At 38.8% G+C, this 18,809-nt stretch overlaps 1 protein-coding gene across 1 annotated transcript; it reads left to right on the top strand.

Annotated features, from left to right (window-relative positions):
- The first annotated feature begins 88 nt into the window (after positions 1-88).
- On the top strand, positions 89-17,436 carry LOC139470688 (ultra-long-chain fatty acid omega-hydroxylase-like). Its single transcript, XM_071252929.1, has 12 exons — positions 89-424; positions 2,368-2,518; positions 3,115-3,302; positions 3,586-3,710; positions 6,044-6,106; positions 6,837-6,960; positions 8,959-9,103; positions 10,242-10,371; positions 12,170-12,282; positions 13,645-13,810; positions 15,778-15,843; positions 17,150-17,436. The coding sequence occupies exons 1-12, from the start codon at positions 248-250 to the stop codon at positions 17,256-17,258; spliced, it is 1,557 nt and encodes a 518-aa protein (XP_071109030.1). The 5' UTR covers positions 89-247; the 3' UTR covers positions 17,259-17,436.
- Positions 17,437-18,809: the final 1,373 nt, after the last annotated feature.

Raw genomic sequence — 18,809 nt, 5'->3', positions numbered from 1 at the left:
GCCGAAGTTAGCGATACTTGGCTCCTGTCTAGTGGTGTTGTAAAAGCGCACGACGTAGGGTAGCGTACAAGTAATGTACTGGGTCAAACGTGAGCTCAGCAGACCGGGTCGTCTCGCTCTTGTTGGCATTTGTTCTGTGCAGTACAGTAAAAATATAGTTTTCGCTTTGTGTTATCGAGGAATGTAATGACAGTTTGACTTTGAACATTGAATTTATATCATTTTGCTTGACAAGTACGACGGAAACATGGAGGGGTCATCTTTCAATGCTGCAACCATTTTAAACACTATCATCATTGCGTCCTTGGGATATTTGACAGTCAAGTCTATCAGTGGCATTCTCAAGTTCTTAAAATTCAGGAGAATATTTAACGCAATCCCTGGGGAACAGTCCTTCAATCCTCTGTTTGGGACTCTGCACAAGGTGAGATATAGCCGTGACAATGGCCACATTTACATCTGTATGACACGTTAACGGATTATTTAATTGATCTTTTATTTAGTAGGCCCTACTTGTTGTCTTTATCCTACCAGGTTATCAACAAGCCCCCAGTACCAGTTGCATATGGTATTGTGTAAGTGCACCGCTAGTATGTTTGTACTTGACCTTATAGTACGCTTACACTAGTGGCCCAGTTATCTGAGGTGCTGCAGTTCGCTGTGCAGAGTTGCGTCACGTGAGATTGTGGGTTTGAATCCTGGTTCACCACAATTAGGCATCTAGGTTTGTCAGTGGTAAACGTCTGAGACCTGCAGCACTTAGGGCTTTTTTACCCCCTTAATCTGACACGCCTTGATATAACTGGAATAATGTTCAAAGCAGCTTTTAACAACTCGCTCGCTCACTCACTCACTCACTCACTCACTCACACATGCATAGTTATTTTGTTAGTGCATGTTGTTAAACGCTGAACTAAGCAATATGTCAAATATGTAGACGGCAGTCTAAATAAACGATTCTGGTCCAGACAATCCAGTGATTGACATCATGAGCATCGATCTACACAGCTAATATAAGATGACTGCTAATGATACTTTGACATGTGTTGCCTAGGGATGTGATGTGATTATTATCCACGAATATGATACATTTGGAAAAACTAATATGCATGAATTTTGCATGAATTTTTATATTTTTATTTTTTTTTAAATATAAACACTATTTAAAAGGCTTGATACTTCATGAAAACTGGCCTCATATTTCTCATTTCATCAATTAATCAATTCACTTTTAATAAGTTTAAAATTATTTAAGATAAAACACAATTTCAACACCAGTTAGAAAAAGACTGAAATAGAATTTTAGTCTTAAATCTATGTACATTGGACATTGAATATAAAGCATAAACTAATAATGATGACAAGGACTCATTTTGCCAACAAAGTCATTCCATTGCTGTATAATGTCCCATGTGTCGGAAACGATGGATTAAGATATAAATCAGTACAGGATTAGAATATGCATCACTACAGGTAAGTGTGTCTCAAGGATCATATCATCTGAGAATATTATCGATGCATTGATATAATTGATGAATCATGATATATTGATGAATCGTGTTTACAGCTAAAGATGCCAAAACGAAACTGTACATCCACCCAGTAGGGCTGGGATGAGTAGCTTGGATACTCAGGCTGGGTGGGTACTGAGTAGAACCCGGTACCCACAGGACTACCCGGACCCGTGGTTAGACATGTGATATTGTTTAATGAAAAAACTCTATGGTTACTCTACAAGTCACCAATGTTCCCATTTCCTTCTGACTATACACGGGGGCATGGCTTGCTGGCAGAGTTGTGTACATTGGGCACGCCCAAAACCTATGATTGTGGGTTCGAATCCCAGTTTGACCCGATTATGTTTGTAGGTTTGCCAGCACCATACCCGTGCTCGTGGGTTTCACTGAAGTGGTAAACGTCTGAGACCTGCACCACTTTGGGCTTTCCTCCCACATAAGCTGACACGCTGCGATATAACTGGAATACTGTTAAGACTTAAAAGTGGTGTTAAACCCAACTCGCTCGCTCGCTCACTCACTCACTCACTCACTCACTCACTCACTCACTCACTCACTCACTCACTCACTCACTCACTCACTCACTCACTCACTCACTCACTCACTCACTCATCAGGTACCCGGGTAGGGTCGGGCAATAGGAGGGTTGGTACCCAGGTAGTAAATTTAAACTCATCCCTGCCCTACCACCCAGACATTCACTGCTAATTGTGTCATGACATGTTCACTGACAGTGTTGCCATATTGAGTTCTCCAGTTATCAATGTGAAATCATGATGTGTATTAACTATTGCTTCATTACTAGATAACATACATCATGTTTGTACTGATATTGAAGTTTTCCTTCCAGTTTCCAGGGCCTAATGAAGCAGGCATTGAATATGACTTCAAAATAATGCAGGATGTTGCTCCAAAGATAGTAAGAGTTTGGGCAGGACCATTCCTTCCTGTAATTATATTACATCACCCCGACACTGTCCGACACCTGCTCAAGTCCTCAGGTAGGTTTTACATTTACTTGGTGATGTCAGACACCTGTTCAGGTAGGTGGTTTGCATTAATTGATGCTGTCAGACACCTGTTCAAGTCTTCAGGTAGGTGGTTTAGATTTACAAGTGATGTCAGACATCTGTTCAAGTCTTCAGGTAGGTGATCGATGCTGGCCCATTCAGACACAGTATTCTGACTCCAGCTGACCAGTCTAATGCCGAGCCCCAGGCAGGGTAACAATAAGTACCATCTTTTAACTTTCTGCTCTCCAGGCTCTTTCACAAGACCACAGAGGCAGTCAAGTGGTATCTTAATATGTTGGAAGCTTTAATGAAAGTATGGCTGATTCAGTTTTTGCAATTTATTGTAATTATATTGGTGGCTGCTCCAGTCTGCCTCTACTATTAATCTAGTTGGTCGGCTTGGAGTGTGGAAGGTCGGTAAAAGATGGTACTTGTTACCTTGGCACTAAGGGTATTAAACAAGGACTGGTCGGCTCTCAGACACAGGCACACGTTCATGCATGGTGCTATATAAGTGAAATAATTGTAAACGTGATGTTAAACCCCATTTCAGCCCACCTCTGCTATTAATCTGTTTCTTTCAGAGCCGAAGCCCAGGGGACAGTATGTATCAGGGCCGTATGACATGGGAGTGCCCTGGTTGGGGGAGGGTCTGCTTATTGCAAATGGAGCCCGGTGGGCTCGGAGTCGGCGCCTTCTCACTCCAGCCTTCCATTTTGACATCCTCAAACCTTACATTTCCATCAATAATCAATCTTCTAATGTTTTATTGGTACGTATTTGTTGATTATCTGGCCCAGACTTGATTATTTACAGACCGCCTTCATATAGCTTGAATATTGCTGAGTGCGGCGTTAAACAACAAACCAGCCAACCAGATACTTCTCAAGAAAAGTATTGATACACATGGAAAGTCGAGAGGATTTCCAGCACCCTATCACATTAAACAATGTTTTCAGCCAATCAGATTACAGCACACACTTCCTATCTTTTGACAGTACCGGTATTGCTTCAGTCATCATAAATATTCTATGTTGAAATCATCTCCTCCTCAGAACAAAATAACAGAACACAGCAAGACAGGGAAAACCTTTGAAGTGTTCAACGTCATCAGCCTCTGCGCCCTTGACATCATCCTCAGATGTGCCTTCTCCTACACCAGCGACTGTCAGACTGTTGGGTAAGTCTTGGAAAAATACATTTGAACAGAAGGAAACAGTTGTTCATGGTTTGTTTTGGTATAACTCTTCCAAATACGCTCATCGTTTAACTTGGAAGTGCTCGCCCAAACACACCCGTTACTAGACCACTTGCGCATGTTCTTTTTTGTAAAGCTCTTGCTTTTCATGTAGCATTTTTTAGTTGGCATTTATTCGTTGTGGGATGAAGACGCCCTTAGACCTCCAGGCAGGAGATTGCTTTTGCTATTATTAAAATGAACTTCCAATATCGGGAAGTTAAATCCACTTTATAACAGAAAGTGGTCAATTATTCACACTTCGCCAAGTATAGAGAAAAAGTGTCGTTTTGGGGGGATTTATTCAGTTTTGTAAAGAAGGTTTGTGTTTCTGTCTTTTGTCTCATTAATTATCCGACATGATCTTTTTGACTTGTTGTTTATTCAACGGGGAATAAGAACTACCTCATGCCCGACACTGATATTAAGTCATGAGGTGAGGTGAAATAGGGTTGAATTTTTTGTTAAAAAATATTACACATATATGGTGATGGGCATGTGACTTATGCTGGTTTCATTGTGTTACCCCATTCAGATACCATGCCACAGTTTAACATGGATACCCCACAGTATTCTGACTCTGAGCCAATACGTTCTTGTTTTATTCATTAATGCCAAACACCAGGCAGGGTAACAACAAGTATCATCTTTTATCTTCTTTTGGAATGCTTTGGCCAGGGGATGGAACCACAGCCCTTCCGCTCTCCGGGCAGACACGATCCACAACACCACAGAGGTCCTATTATTAAGAATATCTCTCACTTAGTATCAATTATCTATGGGACTTATGATGATAGGTAATACTATTTAATAGTGCCTCTATTGCCCAAGTCATTGACATATATAACTGAATGTGGACCAGTGGCCTTGAATACATTAATCTTAATAGAATGGAATACATTAATCTTAATAGAACTGAATACATTGATCTTAATAGAATTGAATACTTTAATCTTAATAGAACTGAATACATTGATCTTAATAGAATTGAATACATAAATCTTAATAGAACTGAATACATTGATCTTAATAGAATTGAATACATTAATCTTAATAGAATTGTATACAATAATCTTAATAGAATTGAATACATAAATCTTAATAGAACTGAATACATTGATCTTAATAGAATTGAATACATTAATCTGAATAGAATTGAATACATGAATCTTAATAGAATTGTATACATGAATCTTAATAGCACTGAATACATTAATCTGAATAGAACTGAATACATTAATCTGAATAGAATTAATAAAGTAATCACAAAAGAACTGAATATATTAATCTTAAAAGAATTGAATAGAACCTGAATAGAATTGAATTCAGTAAGCTATTCTTGTAATGAATACGCTTATAACAGACTGACTGATATAAGGAACTTATTGTTTAGTCCTGGCCATTTGTTATATATATTCTGTATATATGCTTACAACTACGGTTATTACTAACTTCAATTAGTGGTCCCTTGGAGTTTGTTATAACCGTAGATCACTCTACATTAATCTTAGTTGTACTGAATACATTAATCTGAATAGAATTGAATATATTAATCTTAATAGAACCGAATACATTAATCTTAATAGAATTGTATACATTAATCTTAGTAGTACTGAATACATTAATCTGAATAGAATTGAATATATTAATCTTAATAGAAACGAATACATTAATCTTAACAGAACCAAATACATGAATCTTGATAGAACTGAATACATTAATCTTAATAGAACCAAATACATGAATCTTAATAGAACTGAATACATTAATCGCAAAAGAACTGAATTCATTAATCTTAATAGAATTGTATACATTAATCTTAATAGAACTGAATACATTAATCTTAAGAGAACTGATTACATTAATCTTAAAAGAACTGAATTCATTAATCTGAATAGAATTGAATACAGTAATCGCGAAAGAACTGAATATATTAATCTTAAAAGAATTGAATACATAAATCTTAATAGAACTGAATACATCAATCTGAATAGAACTGAATACATTAATCTGAATAGAATTGAATACAGTAATCGCGAAAGAACTGAATATATTAATCTTAAAATAATTGAATACATAAATCTTAATAGAACTGAATACATCAATCTGAATAGAACTGAATACATTTATCTTAATAGAATCGAATACATAAATCTTAATAGAACTGAATACATAATCTTAGTTGAACTGAATAGCTAGAACTGAATCTATAAACTGAATAGATAACAATAGACATACAAGATAAACATTTTAATCTTGTATTGTGTTTATTTCAGAGAGAATCATCCTTACATTCAGGCTGTCAACAACCTCACGACACTGTGGTCGGACAGATCTCTGTAAGCAGTCTCATTAAGTCCTTCAGGGACATGGGTGGCCCAGTCGTCGAATAAATTCAATGTACAGAGTTGTGTCCCTTGGACATGCCAGAAACTTATGATTGTGGGTTCGAATCCTGGTTCATAACGATTATATTTCTAGTTTTATCAGCACCATATCCGTGTTTGTCAGTCTCATCAAAGTGGTAACCATCTTAAATCTGCATCACTTTGGGCTTTCCTCACACAGTAAACTGGAATACTGTTCAAAGTGACGTTAAACCAAACTCAGTATTCTACAATACTCTTTTCATTGTGAAAGAATCCCCATTAAGATCTGGATTAAAATTGGTCTTCAGCAACCCATGCTTGTTGTAAGAGGCGACTAACAGGATCAGGTGGTCAGGCTTGCTGACTTTGTGACGCATGTCATCATATCCCGATTGTGTAGATTGATGCTCATGATGTCAATCACTGGGTTTTCTGGTGCAGACTCAGTTATTTACAACCACCATCATATAGCTGGAATATTGCTGAGTGTGTGGTTTAACAACAAACAAACAATAGATTTTGTGATGGGGATGTTTACCTAACTAGGTACACCTTACCTATTGCCTCAGGCCAATATGACTGACCATAGACCTATAACAAGGCCAGTATGGAAACACCCACATCATGACATACTAGTCTTATGCCTACGTCAACTGTCATCGTCATTTGAGTGTGAATGTCTTTCATGTTTCATATGCAGAAACCCCCTGCTATACACTGACTTTGTGTATTTCCGGAGCCCGAGTGGCCGCAAGTTCCTCAAGGCTTGTGACTATGTGCATCAAGTTGCTGAGGAAATTATTGAGTCCAGGAGGAAAGTTGTGGTTAGTCATTTCTTGTTTTTATTCTTTCATATGAAGATAAAAGCGACAAATACCCAAGGGGTTATAATGTCCTCGTGGAAGCTGTATCTGACCCTTGCCCTTGCCCACGGAGTGGATGCTCCATCAAGATAAGGTCTAACTCCTGTGTCAGAGATTCAGCGCCCATACATAGATATCTGTCCTCATGGAAGCTGTATCTGACCCTTGCCCTTGCCCACGGAGTGAATGCTCCATCCAGATAAGGTCTAACTCCTGTGTCAGAGATTCAGCGCCCAAACATAGATATCTGTCCTCATGGAAGCTGTATCTGACCCTTGCCCATACCCACAGAGTGGATGCTCCATCCAGATAAGGTCTAACTCCAGTGTCAGAGATTCACCGCCTAAACATAGATATCTGTCCTCATGGAAGCTGTATCTGACCCTTGCCCATACCCACGGAGTGGATGCTCCATCCAGATAAGGTCTAACTCCTGTGTCGGAGATTCACCGCCTAAACATAGATATCTGTCCTCATTGAAGCTGTATCTGACCCTTGCCCATACCCACGGAGTGGATGCTCCATCCAGATAAGGTCTAACTCCTGTGTCAGAGATTCAGCGCCCATACATAGATATCTGTCCTCATGGAAGCTGTATCTGACCCTTGCCCATACCCACGGAGTGGATGCTCCATCCAGATAAGGTCTAACTCCAGTGTCAGAGATGTTTTCTGTCAGGTATGCGGCTGTGGTAGCGGCCAGGACCCGGTTGTATGAAGCCTTCATTAACTAATGGCTACATTAAACCCTAATGATACATTAAATTCCTAATGCAACATTAGTTAATGGCAACATTAAAGTTTGATACAACCGGCTCCTTCACTCAACCGCGTTGTCTCCTACCAGATGCAACATATTTAAGAAATAAATGACGAGTGGGAATTGTTTATCATACAATAAAACACTGCAGGGAGAATAAACCACAAGGGGCGCAGCCTTAAATACTACTATTGTACGATAAACGACCACGAGTTGTTTATTTCTTATATGAGATATCAACATTTTGTACGGCCTTTTTAATGATGTCAATGAAATATAAATGCTTTAAAAACATTTACCCGGTACCCTTATTTAAATAATGATGACTCCCTGGATACAATGCGACATAGGCAATGTCGGTCATGTCCATTTTATGAATGGGGGGATTACATTTGGTAATTCCTGGATATTCTCACAATTTTCAAGTTGATTACGTTTGCCTTTTCTCCCGCTACCGATTGTCATATGTCACTTTTGAATGCGATCAATCAGCCCTTGCATTCATCTGCGTTGGCCAGCTAACATCTATGGGGAACAACTCACAAGACACTTCCCTCTCAAAACTAACATCGATGACATGCATCAACCAAGTCAGCGAGCCTGACCACCCGATCCTGTTAGTTGCCTCTTACGACAAGCATAGTCAGATCTTCATGATAGAACACTGTTTTATCATGAAATAGACCCGTGAAGATCCGGGGTAGAGTAGGTCTTCAGAAACCCATGCTAGACGTAAAAGGCGACTACGCTGACTTGGTTGATGCATGTCCTTGATCCCAATAGCGTGGATCGATGCTCATGATATTAATCACTGGATTGTCTGGTCCAGACTCGATTATTTACAGACCGCTGTCATAAAACTGGAATATTGCGGAGTGCGGTGTTCAACAACAAACCAACCAATTTATCATGAAATAAACCACACTTTGTCTTCATTGTTCTTTCCGATTTATCACATAGCTGTCATATATAACAAGATAACAGCACATAGGTGTGATATGTGGAGTGTAGCTTAATGTAGGCTTCTGTGTTTCTCTCGCGATATGAAGAAAGTACACAATCAGGGGCAAGTAGTTCCGAACTGGTGACCCTGGTCCTCGTTACATTTGTGTGTAGAGTTTCACTCTTGTGTTTTGAGTGCTGACAATAAGAAGCAAATGTCATGTCAGAATAAGTATATGATGTATGTTGTATTTTCAGAATGAGAATGGTCCGACAACTCAGGACAACGGAAAGAAGAAGATTCTGGACTTCTTGGACATTCTCCTGACGGCCAGAGACGAGGATGGGAATGGTTTGACCTCACTAGAGATCAGGAACGAAGTGGACACTTTTCTATTTGAGGGTATAATTTATTACAATTGTATGATGGCACAAAATATAATGCGCTGATACTTGCGTGAGCTGAGCTGAGCTGAGCTGAAATTGGGTTTAATGTCTTATTCAAGATTCTTTCACTTATGTAGTGATGTGCATGCATTTGTGTGAGTGTCTGTTTGTACTGCTTTGTTTTATAGTGTGCCACAGGCATGCACTCCATCCACTGCACCATGGAGGCTTTCTGATATGTCATTGAATAGCAGCAGTCTTAGCAAATATGATGAAAGTCATGTGATGGGGCGTATATGTACATTCACTATATAATAGATATAGTTGATGCAATTAACCAATCTGAAAAATGTGACATCACGTCTATAAATATTCAAATGAGGTCAGCTAGTTGGAACTTTTTGTCATATCAATTCCACCTGTGAAGATTTAGGATAGAATAGATCTTCAGCAACCCATGCTTGGCATAAAAGGCGACTATGCTTGTTGTAAGAGGCGACTAATGGGATTGTGTGGATCGATGCTCATGATGTCAATCACTGGATTGTCAGGTCCATATTTGATTATTTACAGACTGCCGTCATATACCTGGAATATTGCAACAACAAACAAACAAACAAACAAATCATATCCATACATTGATGTGTTTCCTACCTGTTTGAAAACCTGTTACCTAAAATTTAATGTCTTTTAATCACTTGAAACCTAAACATGATAAATAGACAATGGGGGTACTCGGGCACCCAACCTGGTCTAGGTCCAACTCCTGAAAATGCTACCATGGAGGTCTAAAGTTTTACCAGTTATGTGATGATGATCCAATGATTGTAATGTATCAAGATGCCCATATGGAGAACCTCTTCTATACTGCTGTGATTATATTCATATGCAGTTTCTAAAGTTGCCTCAGTGGACGAAATTATGTTTTAACATTTTAAGAATAACGTATGATAAGAAATCATTACCAGTGGTTGAAATTGGGCGTCAATTTCTGGTGTTCCCTGCCGTGATATTGCTGGAATATTGCTAAAAGTGGCGTAAAAACTTGCTCGCTCGCATCCTCCTTCCCTCCTTCCCTCCCTCCCTCCCTTACTCACTCACTCACACAATAATCTGTAACATGGGAAATATGATGCATATTTCCCAACCTGCAGGTCACGACACAACAACGAGTGGTATGTCCTGGATGTTGTACCACATGGCTAAACACCCAGAGTACCAGACTCGAGTCCAGGAAGAGATAGACACCATTTTGAAGGGGAGGGAATCGGACAACATACTTTGGTAAGTGAGTTAGCAAGAGAGTAAATGTGGCTAAGTGGTGATATAAATAGTATTAAGTTATTCAGTAAATTTTGAAATATTTATATTTTTCTTTCCAAAGGGTTGATGTCTTCCTCTTTTAATTTAAGAGGCGATTATTTGGTGATTATAATCAGTGGATTCTGGGACAGAACACATCACAGCAAATCTGACCATTCATGCCCCAAGTGCCCCCTGTGAGATATGTGATCAAGGTCAATGTCCACAAGTTTCTTTGAGGGGTACAGGACATATTCCTGAAGCAAGGGAGTTAACTGACTGTAAAAGGCCAGTTTCCACCCTATCCGAACTAGGCTGGAATTTCTGGGCTTGATCGTAGTGCCACCAGTGGCTGTTATGTCTCTTCTGTCCCTCCTATTGACCAATCAGATTCTGCCTCTCATATCACTTTCATTTGCTTCAAACAAAATGGGGGCGTCCAGTCTTATTGGTAGTCAAGATCTATATTGTAATAAAACGGGTCTTACCTCACAAAGTGCATCACATCACGCGAGCTTCTGGAAAATTGAGAATTTGGAAAATATCTGTCAAAATCCAGTTGACGGTACACAAGGTATGCAAATCTTTCAATCAACCGAAATCTGCACAGCAATTTTGATTGGACAATGCATAGACTTGTTTAAGACACCATAATTCCAGCCCATTTCAGCAATTCGCTGTGCAGAGTTGCATCCCTTGGGCACGCCAGAAACCTGTGATTGTGGGTTCGCCCCGATAATGTTTCTTGGTTTGTCAGCACCATACCCATGCTCGTTGGTTTCACCAGAGTGGTAAACATCTGAGATCTGCATCACTTTCGGCTTTCCTCCCACATTAAGCTGACACACTGTGATATAACTGGAATAATGTTAAAAGCGGCGTGAAACCCAACTCACTCACTCACTAGGTTGTGAATATGTTGTATTTGCATTATAAACATTTTTGCTTTTGAGGCTAAAATTCCAGAACCTGAAACTTTGCTTGAGTGATCATGATCCCTTGCAGCCATTTGAAAATGTGAAGTTGGCCATTTCTGCTTTATGATTATGGAAATTCCTATGCAGTAAATATATGACATGTATATGACATGTGGAATGACATATGATACAATTTTGGACTACTTTCTTTTACCCTGCTGTCCCGTGAAGATCCGGGGTAGAATAGGTCTTCAGCAACCCATGCTTGCCGTAAGAAGCAACTAATGGGACATGGTTTGGTGACTTGGTTGATGCATGTCATCGTATCCCAATTGCGTAGATTGATGCTCATGATGTCAATCACTGGATTGTCTGGTCCAGACTTGATGATTTACAGACCGCTGTCATATAGCTGGAATATTGCTGAGAGCAGCAAACAAACAACAACAAAATTTTTACCCTGCTTTGACCTTGACCCCCAATTTATCCAGTGTCCACACCTGAAGCCTTGGGGTTAATGTCGTTGAAATTTTGTGTTTGTGATCCCAGCAATGGTGTCTCTACAAGCTTCTCACACAATTCTGATCAGATATTAAACATCCTTGCCATGGCAGCTATTTTGAAAATGTCACTTAGATCATTAATCAACCATTTCTGTATTAGGCAAAATGATGATGACATGGAATATGTTTTGAAATTCAACGCAACTTCTGTTTTAACATTCTATTTTTGCTTATTCAGGTTCACCCTTTTTTGTGGGTCTGGTCTGATATGATACTAGTATTCCTGAAAAGCTCTGTGTCTGTATTTTTCTAGTTCGTTGTTGTCTGTGCCATGACTGATGAGTGTCTCCATTCTTTCAGGGAAGATCTTCCCAAACTGGAATACTTTTCTCTGTGTTTGAAGGAGTCGATGAGGAATAGAACACCAGTCCCTTTCATAGAGCGCGAACTGACGAAGGACATCGTCCTTGATGGTATGTACTAATTATTCCCCACCCCAACGTTTTCATTTCCCAAACTCGGAAACCATAAGGGATAACTTTACAAGACTTGGTACACACTTTCAACCTGTGGTGTATATGTGCCTTTTGCTATTAAGGTTACCTTTTTAATACATTTTATATCAATTTTTGAAATTTGGACTTTGTTTCTGAAATAAGTGAAGTAGGTTTAATTCTGGAGCAGAACTGGAAATTCTTTTCAGACATGTCTTTAAGAACTTGGTATACACATTCACCATGTAGATTAGATGTGCCTTTTGCTTTTATGATTCACCCAAATATTTTGTTTTTATACAAATTTTATAAATTTAGACTTGTCTGTTATGTACTCCATGAAACTTTGTAAATATCAGTGTCAGGCTGTTACAGAGTCTTTGTTCTTTAAAGAGTTCAAAATCATGTTTCATTTTCTTAAATAGCACACCAGTAGGCAATACAACAAACAAAGCTATAAAAGCATTCATAGTAGATAATTAGAAATTCACCAGGTTTTGAGGGATCTGCCAACTTCCCGAGACAAGTGTGTCCACTAGCCTATATTAAAGCCTCGTTTCTTCCCTTGCCACATCAAACCTCTTTTCTTGGCTCGATTGTGGAGCCACCTCGCTTAGATAATGAGTTGTGCTCCTTCTAATGAAAACACAATATCCAAATCACCGTCCAGACCTTGTTATTTCCCCGATAATGAGTAACTGAGTGGATACCACTCATTATACTGACTCCGAGCCAACCAGTCCTTATTTTATCCCCTTGTGACAAGCAACAGGCAGGGTAACAACAAGTACCATCTTTTCACATCTTTTAGTAAGAAATTGCCAGAGGTTTGAACCACCGACACTCCACTCTCCTGTCAGATACCCTATCCATATCTTCAGAGATGTGAGCGATTGGTATTGAGGCACGCACGGATATTTATATATTTTGGCCTAATATGCATATTTTCATATTACACCATATTAAAATACACATAGGGGCGGTGGGGTAGCCTAGTGGTTTAAATGTTCGCTTGTCTTACCGAAGACCCGGTTCATTTCCACACATGAGTACAATGTGTGAAGCCCATTTCTGGTGTCTTCCCACTGTGATATTGCTGGAATATTGCTAAAAGTGGCGTAAAACCATACTTCCTCACTCAAATACACATGAAGTTGAAACAATAGGAGATTAACAAGCTGTGTTTTCAATTTTGACGTTTCAGAAGTAGATTGAATATCTGTAAAAAGAATTTAGACCTAACCTTGAAACCACAGTTGGCTTATCACGTTCTACCACGACACAAAACCAAAATAAAGGGTAATAGAGTTAATGTGTTGTTTACTGATTCACTTTCTTCAGGATATCACGTCCCCAAAGGCACTTTTGTGGCTGTGCAGCTATACAATCTGTGCCACAATCCCCACGTGTGGGAGCGCCCCCTGGACTACTATCCTGAGAGATTTCTCGCTGAGGAGGTGAAGGCACAGGACCCCTTTGCATACGTTCCATTCTCAGCTGGACCAAGGTATTTATTTTGGAGATTAACCTACTGTGTTTTCTCTGTTGTGATTTTTTCTATAGATTTCACACTGCTATATTGAATATGGAAATAAAAGATTGAGAAAGAAATTATTTTGTATAAATAATACCTTCCACATCACTCAAATCAGATGTTGCAGTCAGAGGTGTTTTTTAGGATTTGAAACATCTGACCAATCAGAATGAATGTGTCTTTTTTTCAAATTCATGGTAGTCATGAATTAGTTTGGCCTGGTCATACAGCCTTTATTTTGCATAAATTTAATAGGGGTAAAACTTATATACTTATCCTTTTGTATGTTAAGGCTATTTACAATTAACAACCTAGCTGTTTACTTGTAAATATTGATATAAAGTTGATGGATATAACGAACATGCTCATAACGAAATAACGGATATAGAGAACTCACGTTGTGGTCCAGTGTGTACTCTGTCAACGATCATGTTCAAGTGTATAACAAACTGTTAAGTCCTGAGCTGAGCTCCTCATGTGTCATCTGCCTATTAAAGTATCCGCAGCCAAGCGCTGCTGTTCAAAGCGTCAATAAAAAATTGGAGGCAATTGATTTACTCTTATGTACTGACACCTTGTCCTCAAATTACACCCTCAATAAACAATAGTAACACAGTGATTGAAGTGGATATATTCTGTACATGTACAGTGCACACTTTTGTTATTTATCGAGTTATATGATGTCACATGACTTGATAAAAGAGGTCTGACGACAGAAATGCGTATTACGAACGACGGATATAACAAACTAAGATTAGTGGTCCCTTTGAGTTCGTTATAACCGTAGTTTACTGTAGTTTCAAGAAAAAAGAGTTAGTTTTATGTAATGATTCTTTAGGAGGTGATCTGTCCGAGAGCTTTGTGAATACTGAAATATTGCCAATGTTAATTGCCAATGTAGGAAAAGAGCTGTTTTGGGCATCAAGTTTATGAGTTATGTCAGAAACATATATTATACATATCTGTATGAAAATTGTCTGACGTTTTGAAATGTCTGGCAGTTAACTCTTTCCTTCCTTTCACTTGCCACTTCTGAATTTGTGGCATGATAAATAGAATATAATGGGCAAAAACAGCAGATGTTTCAGAATTCAAGTGAAAATCTATCTCTGACCCAGTACCTGACCTAAGATGAACTATTCACAATAGGTTTGTTCTATTTTTATCAACATTTGCTAGGAAATCAGCTCAGGTCAAAGATTTGCTCATGTTCACAATAAAAACAAAGCAAATTAATCGCTCATCCCTGGGTCTGCAACAGCTCGAAGCGCTTGCACACTTTTCCAATATGGCGGCACAACTACCACTTGGTTGCCTTGCCCTAATGAAGAATGTAATAGAAGAGGTCCAATGACGAACTGATAAAATTTATGACTACTTTGAAGATGTGGAGCAGACTGAGGATGATGGGGCCTTAGCTGCCTTTGCTCATTTCTCAGTTGATCCAGTCAAGAATGTCTTGTTCCGCTGTCATTCTAAGCCGTCATTTTCTTGTAAGCGACCTCAGTCAGCGATTGGTATGATTGCAAGCAGCTGAAAGTTAGTGCCTTGTTGTAAGGCGAATTGTTGTACATCGCTTGCAAGCGATTGGTGCTTTGCAACAGACCCCAGGTATTATTTTTTTAACAACTTGCTTTAAGAGTTGCAGATTCCCTAAAAGAGACCTCAGTTGTGCTTCACGAACAGTATAATATACAGAAAAGAAAGACCAGATAATAATAATAATAATAATAATAATAATAATAATAATAATAATAAAAACAACAACAATAATAAAATTAAAAAAATTAAGAAATATGTTGTCAATGTTTTATTCTCAGCTCCTTGGGGTGTATAAAACCCAAGCTGCATGTAAGGTGCTAGAAGGTTAGCCGTCACATTACCATTTCAACCTACAGATGGTATTGCTGATAAAACCAGTATTTTCATTATCATTTCAGGAACTGCATCGGACAGAACTTTGCTATGCATGAAATGAAGGTCGTCCTTGCAAGAATACTTCACAGGTAGGTTCTCTTTAGTGTTGTCCATGGTACAGTTTAAGTTAAAGTGGTATCATTTGGGGTATATGTGTTTTTTTTGCGCCCACAAGAGGAGGAGATCCTGCTATATCGAATTTTTCTTACTGGCATGATTTAATTTGCCATTGTAAAAGAATTAAAACAATTTGAACAACTGTTCGACTGAGTTCAGGTTAACTTGTGCTGTGTCATGTGACTTTCATTGACTCGTAAGCAACATGCTGCTCATTGCTTTGTATTCGTAGCTTGGTAGTGGGTGATAAGGCATTTTTTCTCATGCTCAGAAATCCTTGAGCAGCCTGTTTTCTTCATGGGTGATATAAGGGATTTATCCACATGCTAAGAAATCAAAGTAAAGCCTGTTTTCGTGGTTGGGTATAAGGGATTTAATCTCCCGCTCAGAAATCTTTTTCCTGTTTTATGAAGATCACTTGGACCAATGAGATCTCAACATTCTGATATGAAGATCATTAAATTGTAGCAGTACCTCGAGGGGTACCTGGGGTTTTATGCATCCTGTGTTAGGTTTTAACGAGGGACACATAAAAGCCCATGTAAACCAAGTGATCCTGCTACAACAAATTGATCTTACAGACATGTTTTAATATGACATTGTAAAAGAATACAAAACAAGTTCAAAATTGATAAAAAACAGCTGTTCGATTGAGTTGAGGTTAGCTTGTGCTTTGTCACGTGACTTTCATTGGCTCAGAAAAAGTGTGCAGCATTTTGCTTCAAAGCGGGGTATAAGGGATTTATTCTGCCTCTTCGAAATCCTCTTGCAGCCTGTCTTGCTAGTGGTGGGGTATAAGGGATTTATTCTCCTACTGAGATACATAGAATTTTATCAAGATCATGTGGACCAATCAGATCTCATCATTCTGACATGGAGCTATGATAATGTCAGTTGTCAGTCATCTGTCTGTCTGTTATCTCTAAACTTTTGACTCTTTCTTCAAACTGGGTGAAGGGATGAGCCTGCAGGAACGTGTGTAGTATTATGAGAATCAGCCATCCAGCTGTGTTTACCTGAAACCACAAGGCAAAATAAGGAGCAGAAGCTTTGTTTAGATGGTCCCAGCTATGATGTCTCTGTCCGCATAATTGTGAACAAGTTTTAAACAGTGGCGGATCCAGACTTTTGACTGCTGCACCTTGTGGCTTAATTATTTATTAATTCAGTAAATCAAACTGAATTTCTCAGTTGATGATGATAATTATTGAGTTCATTTAAGCACCATCCCCTGTGTGTAATTGTGCCCATTATTGACAAAATCATGTTTACTCCAAGGTTCACACTACGGCTTGATGAAGATCACGTTGTCAAGATGAAGAGCATGGCTGTACTAAGGACAGAGACTGGCATCATGATGTATGCCACGCCGCGGACCCCGGCCTGATCTCCACCTGATGGCACCAGCGTGTACACCAAACACACTTCCACGGGGATAGTACCATGGTACAGGAATTACCAATGTGCTTCTTGTCAACTGCTCCAACTTGAATTTTTTGATAGACATTACTTAGAAGTTGACGGATGACAAAGTAGACACAATTTATGGATAACAACTTCTTTAATACTGTAAAGGCGATGTTTCGGTATAGATCCTTATACCATTGTCAAGCAAGACTAGGTGTTGATTGCCACGTCTCCATGTAGACGATGTATGAATTGTTTGATAGGCATTACTTAGAAGTTGACGGATGACAAAGTAAACAAAGTATCAAATAATTCATCCGTCGTCTACATGGAGACGTGGGAATCAACACCAGCTTTGCTTGACAACGGTATAAGGATCTATACTGAAACTTCGCATTTACAGTATTGAAGAAGTTGTTATCTATAAATCGTGTGTACTTTGCTCCAACTTAACTGTCAGTCTCTAATACTGACTGTTTATTCTTTACAATTCTGGTGTATATTCTTTAAACAAGGTCATGAAATAAGTCTCCAATTAATTGCGACCTCATTGTGCAGGTTGAGCCCCCAATCATGCTCTGATACTATGTTCTTTGATACGATATTGTATTTCAAAGTTCAAGTTACACCATAGTTACAACATAGTTAATTGGCGATTAAATTTTATTTTACGGGCACCAGTTTGGTGTCGCACCATGTAAACACAAAATGGCGATGTGTGTTAAACAAGCGACCAACCATTGTAGAAAAAACAATGCAAGATAAACATATTTTTATTGCAAATATAAGGTTTGTGTGTGCACTTGTGATGTGCTTCATTCCAGGTCACTTTAAACACGGAGTATAGGATTTTGGGTCGATTTTGAAGGCATGTACATGGGGTCGCTTTATACACAGCGATATACAGTATATCTTTGTGAAGATTAAATGCTCATCATATATTAATCATATTAGGCATATTATCTTTATCACAACTCAAGAAGTGTTAACATGGGCAATACAAACATATTCCAAGTGATCTTCAGGGTCAGGCATTTGTTGTGTGTTTGTGTTGAAGGTCAAGGTAACTGTGAGTGGCTTGGTTCTCTTTGTACAGAATCAACCACCTGGGGTGGTCTGACATGTAGTTTGTAAGTGCTAGCATCCATGTTGACAACTACAAATCTTCTTGCATGTCATCGTCTGAAATTGAAAAGTTTATGTGAAAAGTGTGTACTGATTTCCAGACCACTGAGGAAACAACAGTGAAGGGGTCAGCTCCTGGTGAACTTTCCAACACACATCAAGTTTTACAGGCTGGCCTCATTAATGATGTAAAGTTTGGCTCAGTGTGGCACGACATTCCACTATGAGCTGTGTCAATAATTGTGTTTGTGTTTGTTGTCAAATTATATTCTCTTGTACCATTTTGATGGCTCAAAATGAGACTAAGTTCCTAATGTTATTATTGCATTGGAGCTACATAACCTTTCCATGTACTGTTTTAACATGCATGAACATTTACCAATGAGAGTTATGATTTAGTTGCGAA

Source organism: Haliotis cracherodii, unplaced genomic scaffold (assembly GCF_022045235.1).
Source record: "Haliotis cracherodii isolate W230 unplaced genomic scaffold, xgHalCrac1.p SCAF_21, whole genome shotgun sequence".
Classification (NCBI taxonomy): Eukaryota; Metazoa; Mollusca; class Gastropoda; order Lepetellida; family Haliotidae; genus Haliotis; species Haliotis cracherodii.
This window is presented reverse-complemented; position numbering and strand designations above follow the sequence as displayed.